The sequence below is a fragment of the Gallinula chloropus genome (assembly GCF_964237585.1).
Source record: "Gallinula chloropus genome assembly, chromosome: 16".
Lineage (NCBI taxonomy): Eukaryota > Metazoa > Chordata > Aves > Gruiformes > Rallidae > Gallinula > Gallinula chloropus.
In genome coordinates this window covers 14,377,423-14,398,678 of record NC_140101.1, presented here as the reverse complement: position 1 = coordinate 14,398,678, position 21,256 = coordinate 14,377,423, and the positions used below count along the sequence as shown (strand labels likewise).

The 21,256-nt window shown below is 42.0% G+C and overlaps 1 protein-coding gene across 1 annotated transcript in view; it reads right to left on the bottom strand.

Moving 5' to 3' along the window:
- The window catches only part of PTPRT (protein tyrosine phosphatase receptor type T), a gene marked incomplete at both ends in the record, with an annotated part of 469,343 nt that overhangs the window by 269,594 nt on the left and 178,493 nt on the right, over nucleotides 1-21,256 (bottom strand). Inside the window, 3 exons of the mRNA XM_084271566.1 lie at nucleotides 8,603-8,777; nucleotides 11,071-11,186; nucleotides 14,248-14,329. Coding sequence (XP_084127692.1) covers nucleotides 8,603-8,777; nucleotides 11,071-11,186; nucleotides 14,248-14,329 — 373 coding nt within the window. The remainder of the gene's footprint in view (nucleotides 1-8,602; nucleotides 8,778-11,070; nucleotides 11,187-14,247; nucleotides 14,330-21,256) is intronic.

The following is a 21,256-nucleotide window of genomic DNA, read 5'->3' as shown; positions in this document are numbered from 1 at the left end:
CCCAGCTTCTCCCTAGAGTTCAGTTACACCAGCTTTGAAAGCAAAGCAGTTCAGCTCCATCATTCAGAGGTAAATGCTAAGCAAACTCTAAAAATCCCATTCACTTGAATACCTAACACAGGCATGCTGAATGGCCTCAGTTGAGCACTGCTAACAGACGTCAACACGATTTCTATCATCTAGCTTTGAAGCTAAAAAGATTCTGGAGCTGCCATAATGCTAATACCCAGAGCTCTGAACTCAACCATTCAGCATTTTCAAAGCTCCATTGCTCTCTCCTCTAGAACTTGCAACCTTCTTTACCTTAGGATCAGAGCTTCAGCCCGTAAATGCCCACCTCCCAACACAGCAGAGCAGTTTAACAAGTGCCCACACAACAGATCTGCTGCAGCATCTGTAGTGGTGGAAGGGTGTGTGTAAGACAGGACCCAGATTCTGTAAGAAGGCCGAGCACGTGTGTGACCAGAGCTTGCTTAAGAAAGGGCTAGGCCTCAACACAATTCAAAGTGGTTCAAGATGTAGAAAAGGAAAAAAAAAATTAATAATTGGTTCCCAGGGATGTTTAGCACAGTTATCAGGGTACCAATATATTGCTTTTAACTGTTTTCTCTCTGGCTTTGCATATTTTATTTTAAAAACAGTACAACAGGCACAGGTTCCACACACCCTGAGAAACCCAACTACGCACTAAGCAGATTCACAGCTTGCTCCTAAAGAGGGAAACTTAAATCAAGGCAAAGATGCCCAAGGAATCTATTAGCAGCCTGCTCAGGACAGAAATTGTCCCTTTCACAGATGATTTTAAAATTCCTAGTTCTGTGGGCCTACAACAAAGACCCTACCTCTGCAGAAAGCCCCTTGGCTGCAGTACCCTCTGCATTTCTGAAAGAGATTGGTAACTACACTTATTTACACTGAGTCCAGTGCTGCAAAATGTTTGAAAGTTCCAATAATCACATTGGTCCGAGGCATTTGCATCTACAGAAATATTCTGCTCCATTCACTGGAAACTGTTGCTCACACACAGGTGGATCTGTAGGTCCCGCTGTACGTTAAACACACTTTGTTTTACCAGTTTATTCTTAAAAGCTCTGGCATTAAGGATCCTTGCCTGCATTTCATAGTAAGTGCGTGCTACCTTCTCAGGCTTTTTTTTTTCCTTTTTCTGTTGTAACAGAAGTAATATTTTGATGTGAAAAGATTGTCTTTCCTGCTGAGATAACAGCTCATACCCAACAATTATATCTCACAAGTGTCCAAGTATGCCTAAATCATACCAGACTCTTCGCCAACATCCAAGTATGGTGACAGATGATACTTCAAGGGACTTCTCTTGAATTAGAAGCATTTAACAGGATAGTAACCACAGGGTGGGTAAATTAAGAACATTCTACTTTCCAGGAGAACCCATTTAATAACTTCCCTACAATTAAACAGGCAGAAGAAAGATGAACAGCAGTTAGCAACATGTCTCATCTTTTCTGCTAAATCTTTAACCTAAGGCATAAGCAAAATAAAAAGCATAATTTTGAATTGCAATGTCACATAAGCATCCTCAGCAATCAACTGGCATGAAAACTTGTCCATTAAGAAGAAACAAAGGACAACAAAAAGTTGCCAGCCACATTTTACAATGGCATACATCTGGTGGTCTGGGCTACCAAACTATCTACTGCAAGACAGCTTCCACTTAGCAAAGGATTTTGGAGTATGTCCTGAGCATTTGATGCTTTTCCCTAAGCATTGATAGTCCTGAATTAATTTCTGTGCAGTTGCCTTAAACCTTCTTGATAATTTTAAAAAGAAGCTGAAAAGGCTGAGAGTTCCAACTGCAGGATGTAATCCACAAGGATATCCTAGGAACACACCCTACTAGAAACAGCAGCACAGGTTGGAGGAAAAAATGAATAAGGTGCTAATCCTGTAGTTTGACTACACTACACAAGCATGCCAGAAAGCTAATGGGGAGAAGTAATAGTGGACAAGAAATAAACAAATAAGAACTAGTAGTTGCAAGACTCTGTAGACTGGTAAATGGATACTACAGCACCATGGAAGCTTCCAGCATTGAAAACCCAGGATCTCAAGTTAATAGTTAACATTTTTTACACCCAGCAGCAATATACTAGAAAGTCACATTACAGTTATCTTTCTGCAAGATGTAAGGCAGCACAAAATATGTGAAATTATCTTGTCCATACATTTCACAGAAGTGTAACCCTAGGTAGGCAGAAGCACATTAATTTGTGTTTTGCCAGCATCCATGCTTTCACCAGCTGCATTGCTTGTGGGGAGCTAGGTACTAGGTAGGTATGTTCACTGGGATGCAGGCCAATAAATAACATTATGTTCCCACTGATTTTTGGATTATACCTTTTATCTTAAGACCAAAATTTAATATGACTTATTGAAGTATTTCTGGTATTTTAGGATTGAGGGTGCTTTGACAAGACAGTTTATTTAGACTTTGATGTCCATTTTCTCCTTTATATTATCTGATGGGATAAGGCACCTCAGAACTGCAAATGAACAAACAAGGCTTAACCCCTGTTCTACAGCAGTCTACCCTACAAGATCAATTCATGGAAGAGTCAAGGAAAGCACAGACTCTAGAGAAAGAAGGCAGCCTACCACCCAGTGATGCTTTCCCTTCAGTTGTTTTTGTTCTTTGGAGATTCCCTTTGAATGGGAGTAAGAAGGAACATGACATAGAAGAAGTACAAAAGAGTTCCTCACCAAAACAGCAAGGAAGCTCCCTTCTTCCCACAGGGAATCTTACAGTTACTCAGTTCAAGTAACTGAAATTAAAGAAGAGAAACCAGATCTTTTACCATGTCAATCACACCTTCGTGTCAGCAAAAACTATTTCTTACAGTCCTGAGAGAAGAAAAGAACCCCAAGACACCTCTTCACCACTACTTGCTGTTAGAGCTTTCTCTAAGACCAGTAAGAACTACTTTTCCCATGACTTCCAGGAAGCAAAACCACAATTGACAAGAGCTGTCTGCTAACCACACCACAGCAACAACTGGCATCCAAGATGCAGCAAGGAAGCTGGAGACAATTCACAAACAAGGAACAAACACACAGCTTTCCATAGCACAGTTCATCCTTAGCAAACAGAAGGATATTTACTTGAGTCCTTTCTGCCTCAGAAATATGGTTCCTTAATCTTTCTCCATCTATTTTTGCGTTTCTACCTTTGTATTTAGTCAAGAACTTCATACATCATCATCATCAGAAAGCCATACGTGAAAGCAAGTCCAAGCAAATTCAACCTCTCTATCAGTCCCAAGTGAAAGTCCAGAATACTCAGACTTACATTTGACTCAAAGAAAAACAAATAAAAAAACCAAACAAAAGAAAAACCCACACATGATGCACACCAGCTTCCAAGAGATATTACAAGCTGGGGAAAAGTAGATTGAATTGTCAATACACCATTAGTTTTCAAGGTTTCCTTGTGCCTTGGCTGTAGTTTTCAGTTTTCCTTGGATATGTTTATTCTAATTTATGCCTTATTGACTAATATAAACAAGGAATGCTGGAACATGACTGCAAGCCTGCATGGCACTTGATGCCATTCTGAAAACTGGAGTATACATCACTGTTCTCAAGGAAACGGCTTCATCTCCCACTTCTATTTTGGAGGTCAAACAGCAGGAGATGCTTCCTTTTGAAAGAACATGTCCTTCATACTAACTGCTGATTTCTGTGAAACAACAGCTTTGTCTTCATAGCTGCCCCCCCTTCCCACTTCACAGAAAGGTACTAAGTTGAGAGAAGCAGTGAAAGCGGAGTTAAAGCCCTTGGTGAGAGCAAGGCAGTGTTCATAATCTCTTTGCCTTCCCTTTTTCTCACCACACACCCACCTGATGATTAAAACAGAGTTAAAGCAGCTGCTATTGGACTACACTGAACCAGACAATTAAACACTGCGACGACAACTTCAAGTAATTACCAGCCAGATGGGAACACCAAGGAGGGGATAGATATTACATTCCCTACACCACTGTGACTGCAAAGAAATAAAGGGATATAAGTGGCTTTTTCAGACACCCTATAATCATGAAGCCATTCTTCCTAGTTCAGGAATTTCACAAGCCACATAACCTTCATAAATGGTTTGAATCCACACACACAGACCTCATTTTGTGCTGATGCAACATCATTGCAGGCATTGCCAAATCCATCCTTACCTTCTCAGGGTACATGTAAATTCTGCAGACTGAATCTATTTGCCTAAATTGGAAAAAGCAGAGAAAGACAGTGTGGGGCCTGGGGGGACCCCTCATTATCGCAGTGTTACCGATACCGTTTGTAGCGCCAGCAAGAGACTTTCTCCTGTTCACAAGGTGATAACTTCCAGGACCTTGATTAATCTACAACACTCAGGGAGATGAATTCAAATCTACCCAGCAACTTCTGAGACCTGGATGAGTCTGATAAGTAGCTGGAAGGCATGAAAATTCCTATCTGAACTTAGTAATGTAGACTAGAAAAAACACTTTTTAACAGTAAAATCTAAACTGCACATATACCATAGCTGAGCTTATCTCCAGGGATAGGGAATGGACTCTGTGTTCCAGCCACCCTGATGATAGTTTTAGTACAGTGTCTACTTTTCATATCCACACACCCAAATCTCCTGAGGCAAATAAGAGGACTTGAGTACCACCATGGAAACAGTAGTTATATTACCCCATGATGACAAGGATATTATATTAGCTTTAATGAGTACATTTGGCCTGAATATCCTGGGATATAGAACTACCCGTGTATCAGGAATGAAAGTAATTTTCCTTTAAAAAAAAAACAAACAAAAATTTTAAAGAATCTTTTTTTATATCCACCACCTCTCCTAGTAATTGCTTAAATAAAGTGAAAGACTTTGGAGTGTGTGAGATTTCAGTTATGCTGAAGAATTCTATTTTCATCCCAGCAACCAGCTCTACCCTAGAGCACATACGTAACACTGTATTATACACTTTCATACCTCCACTGCATTTGCTTTATTCAAGGAAATCTGTGGACAGCCTGCTGCAGCATGTCTAGGACCAGCTTCAGCCCAAGATCAACCTCAGCAGTAGAATAAAGATGGTTTTATTTCTTACTGCTTTTAAGCTACAGAAAGCTCTCTCCCAATAGTACTTCCCGCTGTTTAATAATTAACTGATGCTATTCTAGACACAGCTCCAATAATAAATACCGAGACAGCCAAAACACCTGTAGAGGTTTTCCTTGACACGTCTGCCTTATAATTGCAAATCTGGAATTTGCACAGTATATTTAATACTGAAGAAGCTCACATATATAGATATATTTAAGTATCTAGTCTAATTATTTAGAATGCTTTTGACCCTTGAGTCTCTCAACTCTTGTACCTCGACATGGGGGTTTTTTGTTGTAATTTTTGGTCTGGTGTTGGCCTAAGCAGGGGGGGTTTGTTTGGGGCTCTTTGTGGGGTTTTTTCTAAATACATGTGTCTGATATGATTCTTTTCTAGAATCAGATCACTAAAGCACTTTCTACTGTGTACCTGGTGAGTTCATAAACAGACAGTGCAATTCCACTGACAAGTGTCATACCAGAAAAGACCTAGAGAAAAAAAATAGTAAGCAACTCTGAAAAAGAAACCACTTTCTCCCCCTCTTGCATCACTGAAGGCAGGAGCTTCTCACACCTCAAACTTCATGAAAAGAGTGACTGATAAAAAGATGAGCCATCCAAAATACCAGAAGGATGATAGAATACCACTCAGTTACAGGATAGACTTTTTCATCCACGTTGACTAACTGACCACTTGCAAAGTCAACTAAGACAGAACTGAAGAGAACTAAAATATACCCTTGGAGGTCTGTAAAGGGGATGTGTTGAGTTCTCCCACCCCTATAGTAGGAGAACAGACTCTAAGAGATTGCCACAAGCCTTGAAAGAATTTGCATCAAAACAATTTTGTGGGACTTCCTGGAGAGTGAAAAATCTCTGAAAATCTGGCTCATGAAAAATGGTTAGAGACAAGATATCCCCTGTTTATCAGCTCTCCATGGATTCCCACCATGTGTTGAGTAATTAATTCAAGCATCCAGAATATCTGAAAGGGATCAGGAAATAAAACAACTGCAAAGAAACCTCCGTACACACACAGAGTTTCAAATGTTATTCACAGCCTTACATAATGCAACAGCTGTCCTGAAGGATACTATCATTAATACAGGCTTTAAAAAGATAAGATTCCAGCCAATTTCCACAGTATTTTAAACAATCTTTACACAAGAAAACCTACATTTAGTTCAGAATGTAACTGTCACGCAGCTTATACTTTAAAAAATGTACAGCTGAGAAGCATTCCACCCGTCTGCGATCGCTATGGCAAGGTGTGGAATCCCTGAGTTGGGGTTGGTTTTTTTTGAAAACTGCCCTGTATAAAATTGTATTAAATTACTATATGTGCAACAGCAAGAGATAAGAAATAGAGAGGAGCTATTTCCGCTGGAGTACCAAAGGATGGTACAGCGTACAGATGGAAATGATAGGTTTCTCTGGCTTGACTATTATGATTCTAGAGCACAAAGAGAAGAATAAATGTATTGTCATTTATACAAGCCTTGCAACAGAGCTGGGAGACAGAAAGGTATTAGCATAGACACAGCAAACAGCTCTACAGAAAAGCATTTCCACAGTACTACAAAGGTATCTCCTGCCACTAAATACACTGTAATTATTTAACACTAATAAAATAACGCTCCGTTGTGTGGCTTTTCACTAATTTTCAATGTACTGTTCTTGCTAAAGATGTCCACATAGACAAGTAAGGTGTAGAAGTAGTATGTGTAGTTCAAAGCCAAATCCCGCTTTCTGCATCTACCAAACACTGATAAATGTAAATTATTCTTCCCTTTCTCAGTACCTACAATAAAACACCTTATACATAGGGATTCAAACATCTTTTACAGTGAAAAGATACACAAAGACACTTCTGAATCTTTTTTGAAGAACCCCTCTATGATTTTATGTTCAAATGATCAACAGAAAGCACATGATAAGTCATGTATGAGCTTGGATTTAGTGGGTTTAGGGGCGGGACCATCAACGGAGCAAAACTTCCATTACAGACTAATTTAATGTATACCCAAGTACATTATTGCAATTCAATAAACATCTCTTCAGAATTAAACAATTCCAATTTGCTTTCATTTCAGTCCGTGTGCACACATTACAGATTTGCTATTATCCACACTAAAATTAGTCAGGCAGTTTGGAAGCACTCATCCATGCAATCCCAGCGTGTCACCGCGCTGCATCAAACTAACCTCAAAGGAACCACTTAACCTTACCTGCTTACTATAACCAGGAGCAAAGACCAGAGGAGCGTACTTTCGCTGAACAATAGCGCTCCCCTACCATTTCTTCCAGCTAGGTCTCTGCCTGCAATAAATCCATCAATGTCTCTCCTCTTAGATATCCAACTATGCATGTTTATAACTTATTCTTCTATTTTTTCCCTTCTTACATCAATGAAGCACCTACTTAATTTTGCATATTCTGCTGTTTGGTTGCTCTGGAAGATTGCCTTCCCTCTACTTAATCGTGATACAATACTAGATATGCTACTCTTGGCAACTCAATTCCATTTTAATTGTGAATTAATTCCATCGGATTTGAGCAAGATACACGATCACCAAGTGGGAATTAAAAGCACTTGGCATCTAATAGGAGCATTCTCTCTGTGATCCATGCAGTCTGAAGATCTGTGCCACTCAGCACTCTGTATTTAAGGCATTAAAGGTATCAGTATGCTGATCAGCAAATGACAGTAAGTTGGCAGAAAGTACTACAGCGGACAGAAGTGATCCCGTTTCTACAGCAGCCCGCCATTTTCACAGAAGAGCAAAACATTTCCATCAATAAAATTGTACTCAGCAGCCTCAAACTCCTCCCATTTGAACATCATCCCAAGCACAGAGTATCTCTGGAGCAATTTGGCTGCGTTCTGATTTCTCTACCTATGAAGCAGCGAGCATCCCCACGGTGCAGCTGGGGGTAAGCCAAAGCAAAAAATACAACAGCACAGTAAATAGCAGGCATGTCTCATGGTGGCAAGATTAAGACACATCTTGCATGTGTCGGGCACAGTATCAGCTCTCGAATCAGAGTAAATAACTCTAAAGCCCTAGCATCCTTCAAGAACTACTGATGTTTCCACTGTGTACTTCAGGACGTCAGCAGAATCAATCCCGTCATTTACTCCCAGCAGCCCTGAGCAGACTCTTCTGACATGCAACTTTCCATCACAAGATTACTGATGCCTGATAAAATACCGTGAAGGGAGGCAGGTGAAGATTGCAGACAGACAAACTATTCCACTGACTACACAGGAAGCATCCATGCATCACTACAAAAGCTTATGAAGAGGGCTGTATGCAGACAGTTTCAATTGAAATATTTGTTTTAAGTGACTGAAATACATGGCAATTTTACCCCTTTTTCCTACTTAAATTTAGTATGAATAAGGTCCAGTAAGATGTTACTTCTTATACACAGATGCCACCTGGGAGGAAATACTCCTCTTTCATAAGCCGGCTGCTTTAGCACAACCTACCTTTCACTATTAATTCAGCATAATTCGAAACTCCAGATCCACCATCTGAGCGAATGACACACCGGTACTTGCTGATACTGCGCTGGGAGGTGTCAGCCACACTGACAGTAGCTGAAAAACGTCTGTGGTTGACCACTCGAGTGACCATTAATGCCGTGTCCCTTCCGTTCCACTGCTGTAAAGGCAGACAAGGATAAAGCCAGTGAAGATGACATACAGACTATGCATCTACACACAATTCATATATTGCTATAGCTCTTAACATTGCTCAGACCTTCACATCATTAGGTCAGATCTCATGCAAGCACCGTTTTCCAAGAGAAGATGTCTAGCCACACACCTGAAACATTTACTGGGTTGTGTGAACATGGGTTTACATATTCTGGCACACATGTTTAAGTTCTTGTGCCTAATTTGGTTTTGAAAAATATTTGAGCAGCAGATGTATTGACCAGGTTGGAGGGTTACAGTTCAGCCCACACAATTGCACACAGGACAGCGAGAGGCCCAGCCAGGATAGGAAAGTAACACAAATGAATGGAAAGATTCTACAAATGAGCAGATTTTATAAACTGGGCGTTTTCAGATGCAAATTTTTTATTCTGGACCAATTTAAATAGACTGGTTGGATAAGCAGACATCCTTATATGTCCGACATTCGTCAATAAACCTCTCTGCCAATGCCAGGTTCCACTTTCCCAACTGGGAAAGGGACAAAGCCGGATATAAAAGTTCTCCACAGCACAAACACCTGAACTTGCTCAGTTGGTCTAGTTTATCAGAAGTTTCAAGGAAAACACACTGCTGCTTTGCCAATTTCCAGTAATAAGTTTTTGGGGGTGTTTCCAAGGCTATTTTCATTAAATGTTTCAATTTTAGAAAATGGAAAACAGGTTTCCAGTAGCAACAATAACGATTTCCTCTCAAGCCCCAGCTTCTCATAGGAAAAGGTTCATACTGCTTCAGGTCAGAGGGTTTTTAAACACATCTAGTCATAACTGTGGAAAGATTTCACTGAAAGAACCCAAAGAAAAAAAAGAATAAGCCAAAAAATATCTCTCAGAGGATGCTAAAAGTACATCATAGGTTAATATATTTTAGACAAAATATAACTTTTAGGAGAACAGCTGTGATGAGAGTACAGCTAATTGTCTGTCAAGTCATTTTTACATAATGCCAATTACATTTCTCACCAAGTTTTTTCCCCAGTACTAGTTTTCATTTTCATTAGTAGGTAAACTGATTCCTCTCCTACTATTTAAACTAGCTTTGAAATTGTTACTTTAAAGTACATTAAAGTATCTGAAGTCAATTAAGAAGTTGGAGAAAATCTGTAACTTGACCAGAAATACCATAGCAACCATGACATAGCCCATTCTCATCTGCCTCAGATGTTACAAACGTGGGGTCACATCAGTCCAGGCTGTAAAAAAAATTGGTTTGTGTTCTGAAAGTTTATGTTGGCCCTATGTACATGTTGGCATTGTATATTTAAACAAGAGAATCCTCTTGTTTGGGATGTCAGGAGGTTAATGGCACAGAAGTTTACAAGAAGTGAAGAGCTCAACCATTTTAAAAGCTTCTAGAGGCACTCTGTATACAGAGCATGGCAACGTTGGGACTCCACTTATCCAAGTTCTTCAAAGGGCAGCAGAAATAACTTTGTCCTTCACTGGGACATGTGCTCTTCAACTGCCCAGTTTGATACATGTTCCATTTCTAACGCTAGAACTGACAATGAGTTCTCAGGGTTGTTACTCTACAGCACCACCCAGTCACAGAGTCATAGAACGACAGAATGGTCTTGGTTGGAAGGGAACCTTGAGATCATCAAGTCTAACAATCGCCCTAACCTACCAACCACTACTAAACCATATCCCTCAACACCACATCTAAAATCTTTTGAGTCCAAACAGTAGGGTAAGACACAGACATTGAGAAAGGGAACGCTGTGCTCTATTAGCAAGTGACTAAACAAAAGCTATCAATGCAGCCGAGGTAAACTGGAAGGAAGAAACCCAGCAGGTACAAACTAATTTTGCCTGTTTTCACCATCCAAGCAGTAATATCAGATGTTAGAGTAGGTTTCCTTCTTAACATAGAATCACTGACTCTGGGCTGAGGACATTTTTGGAGTATGAGAGGTAAGAAGACTGCATACTTAGCAGCAGAGAAATACTCCAGTTGTTCTGTCCCTTCTGCTCTATGACTGTTTACACGTGCACGACCATTTGTCCAAAACCAACATTTTGCTGCCCCTTTGGGGGCCACTTTTTCCCATCTTCTGCATCACAATTCTGTCCTTTGTCACCTTAAACTCTCACCTAGAACCAAATTCAGGCAGGTCTTGAAGGATCTTGATGAAAAGATTTTCCCCACCACCCAGTCCTCAACTTTTTACTTGAAAAACTCAAGCCAAACAAACCCGAAAACATCCAGCACCAAAAATACCCCTTGCATTATTTTACCTGAAGCCAGAGTTTGTCATGCTGTGACCACTTTCCCCCAGCAATGCACTGGAACGTCGCATTCTGCCCCACGTTAACCTCCACGTTCTGAAGCCGTAGGAAATGAGGTGCTTTTCCTAACAAAAAATGCAAGTATTGAAAGGGTAGAGCAAGGCAGAGATTGTGTTACACCAACACAGGTAGAAAGTAAGGGATTTAGCAGAAGAAAGCTGTCCTTTTGTATTCAGAGATACACTGCAGAGTGCAGTGGGCGATCCATCTGACAGAGGATGGCCCAGGGATCACACCGAGCTCTGGCACCTCTAAACAAACAGCCTTACATCAGATCACAGCACAAGTTCGTGGTCACCAGCACAATTTCATGCTGCATGCGGTAAGAGTGTTTAGTAATTTCTTTTCTCTTAGAAAACTGTGTTTCTAAAATGGTCAAACAATCCCCCAAAGGCTTCTGAGCTTACCAAGCATGACCCAGCCCAGACTTGCATAAGGATCTTTTTTTAATTATTTCATTTTATTGACTATCATACACATCCTAAAGCTTTACAATAATAATGACTCATTAACATCAAATCACTGATATCAAATGCAATACATAAATTCCAGTCTTGTCTCACTGTATTAGTTTAAGATCACCAGTATCAGTGTTCTGACGCTAATGAGAATTCAATATTAATTCAATATTAAACCACTTTCAAAATGCAGGCATCACATCTGTTCACAAAGGAAACAGATCAGAGGATTATCTTTCTGACTAAATACCAGACTCATTTAGCTCTCTAAGTTAACTTATAAGAATGGAAAAGAGATTACAGCAGTGAACCTGACGCTTTCAGATGGACTTACTTCCTGCTGGGCGTTGGAAGGGTTGTGCACCATTTGAAAACTTTTAGGACACACTGAACAGACTCATGAGACTCTAAAGGTCAGAGTTTTTCAACTTCATCTTCACATTTTCTAGTCAGATTAGACACTAGTAAAACACAATTTCAGCAGATGTAGCAACCCACCTGTTTCTACTGGAATTATATGGCTTTAAAAGGATGTGGGCATCTGTGTGTGCCTCCTGACATGTAGGCATTTGTCTATTACGGACACAGGAACAGAGAACAATGCCTATACACTATGCCAAACCTTTTTATTCAGTTTCTGTATCTATTCACCATGTGCTTAGCTTACTAACAGCTCCTGAAAGACAATGAATCTGTACCATCATGCTTTCTGGGGATCAGTAATTTGCAACAAAATTTACTGGGAAACTACCTCGGTGTGACAGACAGTGTCCTGCATGATATTTGCAGGCTGTACCAGTAGTTTCTGCCAGCAGGTTAAGGTGGGCAGTGAGAAACCAGTGCCAAAGCTGCACAGCCTGGGTAAGCACAGTTGTGCACAGGGGTGTCCTATCACTGCAAGGGCTCAGATAGCCAATGAGCTTTTAGCATAAGAAAAACAAATTCCAGTGCATTCCTTTTCAGGACAAAGGGAAAAAGGCAACACCATCAAGACACTTCCTTTTCTCCATTGCTGAGTCATTAGGGTCACTGCATTTTTGCTGACCCTTGGGTTTCTCTGCTATACTGTCATCTAGGAAGCTAAGGAAAAAAAAAAACCCACTGATAATTTCAGTACCTCCAGGGTCAGCAGGTGTTTCATAATCCACATTTTGAGTTATAACAAATGTAAAATACAGAGTGCCAAAGCCTGTACAAGGTGATGGAACATACTGTGGGGACATTTGCCCTGGTGACTGTCATCCCTGGGCAGCAGCAACACAGTCAACCAGGCAAGAGAAGCATTTACCAAGACTTGCAGCTTGCACAGAGTTACATAAGCTACAGGTTGCAAGCTGATTTAAAACTGAGCAGTTAACTGCTTGAGACATTTTGGGTTTGAGTCACCAAGAAGACAATTTTGAAGATAGACCTGAATATACTTGGAGAAGTAGATTTAAAATCATTTTAAATACTTGATTAAGCAGGAGTGTGACACAGCATCCTGTCTCTTTTTTTTAAATCCTATAACCCTTCTCTGTCCAGGCCTTCCCCCAAGGTTTGTTCAGCAGCCTCTTCCCCATAAAGGGATCAGTCCTCACCCAACGTGCTGAGGAACACACACAGACCGTTTGGGGGATTTATTTGGATGTTGCCAGTTATCAGCAACATCTGCTCGTAAGGATTTCTTAATGAAGTAAATGCACCCAAAGGCCTGAGCAACAAGCTCATGGTAAATACAAATATAATTTAGTTAAACAGCAATTAACCATACTGCAGTTATCCGAAATGTCCTGTTAAACTTGAGCAGAACCACGTCTGTCACACCGAACGGCAGCTCCTCTCCAGAATTGTGTACTGCAAGAAAACCAGCTGATTTCACTCCAATAGGATCAACAGAGCTTTTGTGAGCAGCTGTCACTGACTGAAACCACGAACTAGTGAGAGGGGCTGTTAAAGTAATAAATCTTTAGAAAAAACTCTGTATTCTGTACACAATCCGGACACACACAGACCTTAGGCCACACTGCAAATACATGGAGACATCAGGGAAGTCCAGACTCAAAGCCAGAACCTCAGGGTTTCTTTAAGCATAAATAAATATATATATAAAAAATATATTAAAAAATCTGAGCTTATTACTATGGCTGCAGTAGACGAAACGCAGCACTAATACTTTTGAACAGCATAATGAACTGGCATTGGTTTCTATTCCTGTGCAAGTGTACCATCTGAATGAGATTTATTTTTAACATCTTTACTGGGGTGCTGAGGGGGTTTAACATTTATTGGGCCACACACACCTCTGGGGTATGTCCTCTACCAAGGATATGCTGAAACAATTTTTTTCTGAAGTTAACCACACAGGATATTAGCAGAAGACTTTTAGATTGTTTTCTACAGGAATATTGTTCAGAAATAGTAAACCAGTTAGTTTCTTGTTCTCATAATAAGAGTGGAAGAGAAACTTCCACAGATGTTCTGACCCTAGCTAGATACTGAACACGGGTTTGCCTTTCGCATAGCTTGCAAAATTATGTAATAATACAAGGCTGTATATCTTCTGTTGTCTCAGAGGGATATGAGAAGACATTTTAGCATTGACCAAACTGGGTAAATCACTCCTTTAGACTGCAAAGCCTGGTATGTAAACACACTGATACAGTTAAAAAAAACAAAGAGTGCTCACTGCATGGATGGGCGAGAACTCTGACTTCATCCACAGCTATGTACCCTGGATGGCCTTTCAAGGAGACAGATTCAAATATCACCTGAAAAACAAAACAGGAGAAAGTTTTCTTAACCAGAACAGCCACACTATTCCCTTGGCCAGTCACTCCATCGTGCACTTATCCCGCTGAGTCACATCATCAATAACGGCAGGATACCAACCCGAGTCAGTATGTACATGCATGCCAAAGATTGAAAATCTGCTTGATATGGAAAACAAACAGTTAGAGCAACATTCCTTATGATTAGAGACAACCATGGGCTGCTTTCATTGGGAAGAGCAAAGAACACCCAGTGCACATACACACCTTCGGTCACGTTAAGCACCAGTCCCAGAACATTAAGTCGATAATCATTTGACATCTTGCTCTTGGCATGCCTCAAAGTTGGAAAATGCTGTACCTGAGATACAGTTATTTTATTGAACCAATAACTCTGCGTGGATACTTTTGAAGAATAACCTCAATTTGGCAGGTATGTCACTGCAGCAAGTTACAGGCATCAGGTAACCCCACGTTCATAGAATGGTCTGGGTTGGAAGGGACCCCAAGGATCAAAGAGCTCCAACCTCCCTGCCACAGGCAGGGCCACCAACACCTCACTTCCAGGGATGGTGCATCTACCACCTCTCTGGGCAGCCTGTTCCAGCCCCTCACCACTCTCTCTGTAAAGAACTTCCCCCTAATATCTAATCTAAACCTTCCCTCCTTCAGCTTCACTCCATCCCCCTTGTCCTGCCATTATCCAGCCTTTTAAAAAATTGATTCGCCTCTTGTTTATAAGGTCCCTTCAGGGACTGGAAGGCTGTAATGAGGTCCCCCCACAGCCTTTTCTTCTCCAGGCTGAACAAGCCCAGCTCCCTCAGCCTCTCTCTGTAGGGGAGCTGCTCCAGCCCTGTAATCATCTCCGTGGCTCCCCTGAACCCTCTCCAACAGTTCTAGATCTTGCTTGTGTTGGGCCCCAGCTCTGGACACAGGAATCCAGCTGGGGCCTCACGAGGGCAGAGTAGAGAGGGACAATCACCTCCCTGTCCCTGCTGGCCACAATTGCAGTTAATGGACTGAAATAAGACTCTCACAGATATAATAAAGTTTTTTCTGCCTTTCCTTGGGTTGAACTAACGTGGTCTGAGAATGAATAATCTTAAAAACAACATGAAGTATTTCTCTACATAAATACTACACTAACTAGCACTTCTATTTTATTTTTCTATCTGGATAATGGAAGTGTTCCACTAATTTGGATCTGAAAAGACAGATATTCAATTACAGAAGAACAAAACTCTAATTTGTCCCTATGGCTTTGTGATTTTACCTGGAAACTTGCCCTGATCTGAAGCATCCTGTTACTAAAAATAAATATGATATCTGAAAATCAGTGGTGTGGAAAAAAAACCCCACAACTAAACACATGATAGAGAGATCATTAAAACTAAGTGAACCACTGTCAAAAAAGCTAACTAAAAATTCAGGAGAAAATAATATTAAATATAGTGCAGTTTGCCCAACAATTAAAGGACAGTAGGACATGAGTTGCAGCCTGCACCTTCCTGGGGCTGGGGGTGGAAATGGCCAGAACGGTGCTGATCTCTGCCTGGTGACCTGGGATGGGACATGTTGAAATTGGATGAAGTTGCAATGGGAAGTTCAGGTCAGCCATTCGGGAAAGGTTCTTCACTGAGAGGGTGGTCAGTCCTCAGGACAAACTGCATGGGGTGGTGGTCATGGTCAAGCCTGTCAGAGCTCATGGAGCACCGGGACAACATTCTTGGTCATATGGTCTAGCTGTAGGTAGTACTGCAAAGAGTAGGAAGTTGGACTTGATGATCTTTATAGGTCCTCTTATAACTTGAGATATCCTATGAGTCTGTGAGGAACAAGAAGTTTAGAAATCACAGATCACAGAATCACCAGGTTGGAAAAGACCTTTGAAATTGAGTCCAACCATACCTGTCCTCAACTAAACCATATCCCTACCTCATCTACTCATCTTTCACATATATCCAGGGTCAGTGACTCCACCACGTCCCTGGGCAGCCTGTTCCAGTGCCTGATAACCCTTTCAGTGCAGAACGTTTTCCTCATGTCTAATCTGACCCTGCCCTGGCACAACTTGAGCCTATTTCCCCTCATCCTGTCACCTGTCATTTAGGTGAAGAGACCAACACGCACCTCTCTACACCCTCCTGTCAGGTAATTGTAGGTGGCGATAAGGTCTCCCCTCAGCCTCCTCTTCTCCAGGCTGAACAACCTCAGTTCCCTCAGCTGGTTTTCTCTCCAGCCCCTTCCCCAGCCTGGTTGCCCTTCTCTGGACTCGCTCCAGCACCTCAGTGGAGTGAGGGGCCCAAAACTGAACTCAGCACTTGAGGTATGGCCTCACTAATGCCAAGTACAGGGGCACAATCACTTCCCTGGACCTGCTGGCCACACTGTTTCTGATACAAGCCAAGATGCCATTGGCCTTCTTGGCCAACAGCAAGTTGCTGCTAAACTGCAGTGGAAAAAAGAAAAATGCAGACTGATTATTTAACTTCCTAGTAATGCTCACATTAGTGATTCTCTTCCCAAATGAGCCTAATGTTAGCCTTTGCTACTAAAAAAAATCCCAACACAACACCAAAAACCCCCCAAACCATAAGGACTAGAGAAGTAATGGAAGCTGTCCTCTGTATTTGAAAGGGATGTCCCTGGTTTCATTGCCTCTTACTAAAGTGGTGGTCATACTGTACTAAATTGCTCATTTTTGCATGAATATACAATAACGTTTTCAAGGACAGAACTAATTAACATGTTCAGCTGGCACAGTTATTACTATTAAAGCAATATTCTAGTGCAGCTACTTGTTTCATAGGTTAAAGTGGTTCAGTTTGCAACCTCTAAAATTCATTACTAGAATGCAAAATTTAACTACTTCAGGCCAGTTTTCAAGATTTATTTTCATTCTAAACAAAAGCTGGTATTCCCAGTCTGGGCTTGGTCAGCCTCTTCATGTCCTTTCTCAGGAGATTTAGTACAGTAAAAGTTTGAACTGGCCAAATGCTGATCACTGTGTGCCCTGACTATGGACGTGGACTAATAATCCCTTCTTTAAGTATGGAATTGCTGTTAATCATTTTGCCATGCAACTGAGCTTCTGGAACGTAGTTTCTATTCATATTCCTATGACTCCCTAAGATCTGCTCCCCCAATTCAAAACACACTCAAACATGAGATCTTCTGAAATGCATCTATTAGAGAAAAAGATAGGATAAAAACAGGTAGAACACAAAATTTAACATACCAAGTTATAAACGTAGAAAAACTCTAGTGCTAGCAATATGTAGAAACCAAGTCCTACTCCAGAAGAGGGTGGGCAAAACCCATGCTGTTCAAGAAGCAATAGGAAGAAAGAAGGCTCTGGAAGATAAGCTCACCCAAACAGCACCATCACATTTCAAGGTTCTAGATAGGCTCTTTAGAAACAGCATAAAATAAGAGTAGAATGCAAGTCCTTAATACAGAGATTATCATTTATTTTTTAAATTGTTATTTAAACTGAAAATGACACTGGGAGCATCATGTAAGCAACTGCTGGGGCTCCCTTCAGATTGGAAGTGCAACATTACTGCTGTAAAATCTTACTGTAGTTTTACATGTGTGAGAAGCATTAAGCCACAACGAACTGATTCTCCCTTCCCTGCAAGCCAGGAACTTGGAAAGAAAAGTTCTCCAAGGCATTGGCATTAGCTGTTAGTGCATGGAAAAAGTAAGCATGGATATGTTAGAGCTGTTTTCTGTTAACTACCAACACGTGCAGAGCTGCAAGCATAAAATAAACCAGTAACAGCTGAGTCAGCACACAGAGAAGAGCAGAGGATTCCTCTCAACTCACACAAGATTGGTTTGAGAGATTATTTTACTGTCTGTTCTGCTTTGCACTCACTCTCCTTGTTTCCCAGCTCCAACTTCCACCCATTGCCTTTTTCTGTATTTTGCAGCACCTCAGCCCTATCCAAGTGAGAAGCACAGAAGCACCCAGGTTTTCCTGAAAACAGGGAATTGAGACCCAAAACAAGCCTAATGCAGGAATCCATGCTTATGGGCCCCAGCTCTGAAATTTCTCACTGAATTTCTCTCATGTCCTTTTAACTCCAGTCAGAAGTGTAGTATAATGGTTGAAGCACAGGCATTCCACAATTCAAGTAGCTTCTCAAACATTAATACAGATGCAAAGCTTTGCTCTTAAACAACATTCTTGAATGCTCCTGAGAACTGCAAACACCAAGTCATTTCATGCTTCCTTACCAATAAACAACCCTACATTTCACAGCTGCTATATACCAACAACGTCTGCGTTAGCAACGTAGCCTGGCTCATCTGACATGGTACAACAGTTTTCTTCAGGCATGGATCAATAACACTCCTCACTATACATCAAAAAAACTCTTCCTGGCAGACTCTAGCACTGCCCTTGGTGCATTCTGGGACTAAGTTCATCCTTATGGCAAGCAGTAACTCAAGATTACACATATTACCTTTCTCCAAGAACTATTATGGCTTTTTCTCGCTACACTAAAAACATTCGCAGGCTGGGAACCCAAGTAGGAGTAACTTTAGGGTAGACATCATAAATCTCCACCATCTACACATTCATATCTCAGTGGACTGCTTTTGGATCCAGATGGCTCATATGACCCTGCACAGAACTGCCAGACCTAAAAAATGACCTCTGGCAATTGGCTTTGTTACTAGCTTTACACTGGTCCCACCTCCAAAGCTCAAAGTACTTGTCAAAGCCTCATGCTGAGGAGGCAGAGAGCTTCAGATTTTTTGCCTGACAGAATTTTTAATGCCCCCTGCAATTCAAGATGGTGCAGTGTCTGTGCATTAGGAGAATACTACGTTTTCCCTGATGCAGAGTTCATTATTAACCAAAAATGCTATTTTTCTCCCTTGTTACCTGGTACTTTGGAGATACAGAACATGCTTTCAGGTCTCCTGCATACAAGGAGTTCTCCAGGCATACAATTTTGATTTAAAGCTGACAACACTCCAATGGCACATCTTTGATAGTGAGCGTGAAATGAGACACTCCTTAGGCAACAGTACACCTGAGCTTTTGTCATCCTGCCACCTCAGGACTCCTTTCACCAGAAATGTTACTTTAGGCTGCCAAACAACAATAATTTTAAGTCCTTCATTGTGCTTTTTGCTCTTTTACAAGCTGAAAGTTTCCTTTTTTTTTTTTTCCTTAAGCTTGATTAAATGCAGAAGCTCACAGGACTGCAGACCATCAACAGCAGATGGTTTATAAGATCAGGCACTGATGATAGGTCAGACTATTAGATCCCCCACCAACAGTGGGACAAATCTCAAAGACTGAAAGCCTCACTTAAGGGCCAACATTAAGCAGAAAGAAATCACAGAACGTTAGGAGTTGGAAGGGACCTCGAAAGACCATTTAGTCCAACCCCCTGCCAGAGCAGGATCACCCAGACTAAATCCCACAGGAACCCATCCAGGCAGGTTTTTGAATGTCTCCAGAGAAAGAGACTCCACAGCCTCTCTGGGCAGCCTATCCCAGGGTTCCATCACCCCCACAGTGAAAAAGTTTCTCCTTGCATTCACATGGAACCTCCTGTGCTCCAGCTTGGACCCATTGCCCCTTGTCCTATCACTGCCATCACTGAGAAGAGCCTGGCTCTCTCCTCCTGACTCTCACCCTTTACATATTTATGAACATTAATAAGGTCACCCCTCAGTCTCCTCCAAGCTGAAGAGTCCCAGCTCCCACAGCCTCTCCTCGTAAGAAAGGTGTTCCACTCCCCCATGTCACCCCCATTTATTAAAAACTAAAATAAAAAACCCAAGTCTTGAGGGAACTGGCAGATGAGGCTGCTGAGCCACTCCCCATCACATGTGAGAAGTCACAGCAGTCCGGTGAAGTTCCCACTGACTCCTCATTTTCTAACAGGGAAAAAAGAAAGACCTGGGTAAAAACAGGCAGGTGAGTCTCACCTCTGTTTCCAGCAAGATCATGGCACAGATCCTCCTGGAAACTATGCTAAGCACATAGAAAATCAGCAGGGCACTGGTCAGAGGCAAGGTGGCTTCACTAAGGGCAAATCCTACCTAACAAATCTGGCAGCACTCTACAATGGGGTTACAGTATTCACAGGTAAAGGAAGAGCAACTCATGTCATCTACCTGCACTTCTGCAAAGTAATGGACACTGCCAACATCTGACACTAAGCTGTGAGGGGAGTCGACACACTGGAGGGAAGGGAAACCATCTAAAGAGACTTGGACAGGACTGAGAGGTGGGCCTGTGTGAACCTCATGAACTTTTACAATGTCAAGTGCAAGGTCCTGCACACAGGTCGGGGCAGTCCCAAGCACAACTACAGGCTGGGTGGAGAATGGACTGAGAGGAACCCTGAGGATGTTGAGGGACAAAAAGTTCAACACAACCCAGCAATGTGCACTCACAGCCCAGAAAGCCACCCCTATCCTGGGCTGCATCCCCAGCAGCGGGACCAGCAGGTCAAGGGAGGGGATTCTGCCCCTCTGCTCTGGGTAGACCCCTCTGCAGTGCTGCACTAAGGTCAAGGGTCCCCAGGACAAGGAGGACACAAAGCTGTTGGAGCAGGTCCAGAGGAGGCCATGGAGATGATCCGAGGGCTAGATGCCCTCTGCTCTGGAGCCGGGCTGGGAAAGCTGGACTGGCTCAGCCTGGAGAAGAGAAGGCTGCTTCTGGGGAGAACTCTGAGCACCTTCTCATCCCTCAAGGGGCTCCAGAAGAGATGGAGAGGGGCTGGTGCCAAGAGCAGGGAGGGCCAGGCCCAGATGAATGGCCCTCAGCTGCAGGAGGGCAGCTGGAGAGGATCTGGGAAGCTGAAATCCTTCCCAGGGAGGGGGGAGACACTGGCCCAGGGTGCCCAGAGAAGCTGGGGCTGGCCCTGGATCCCTGTCAGGTTTCAAGGCCAAACT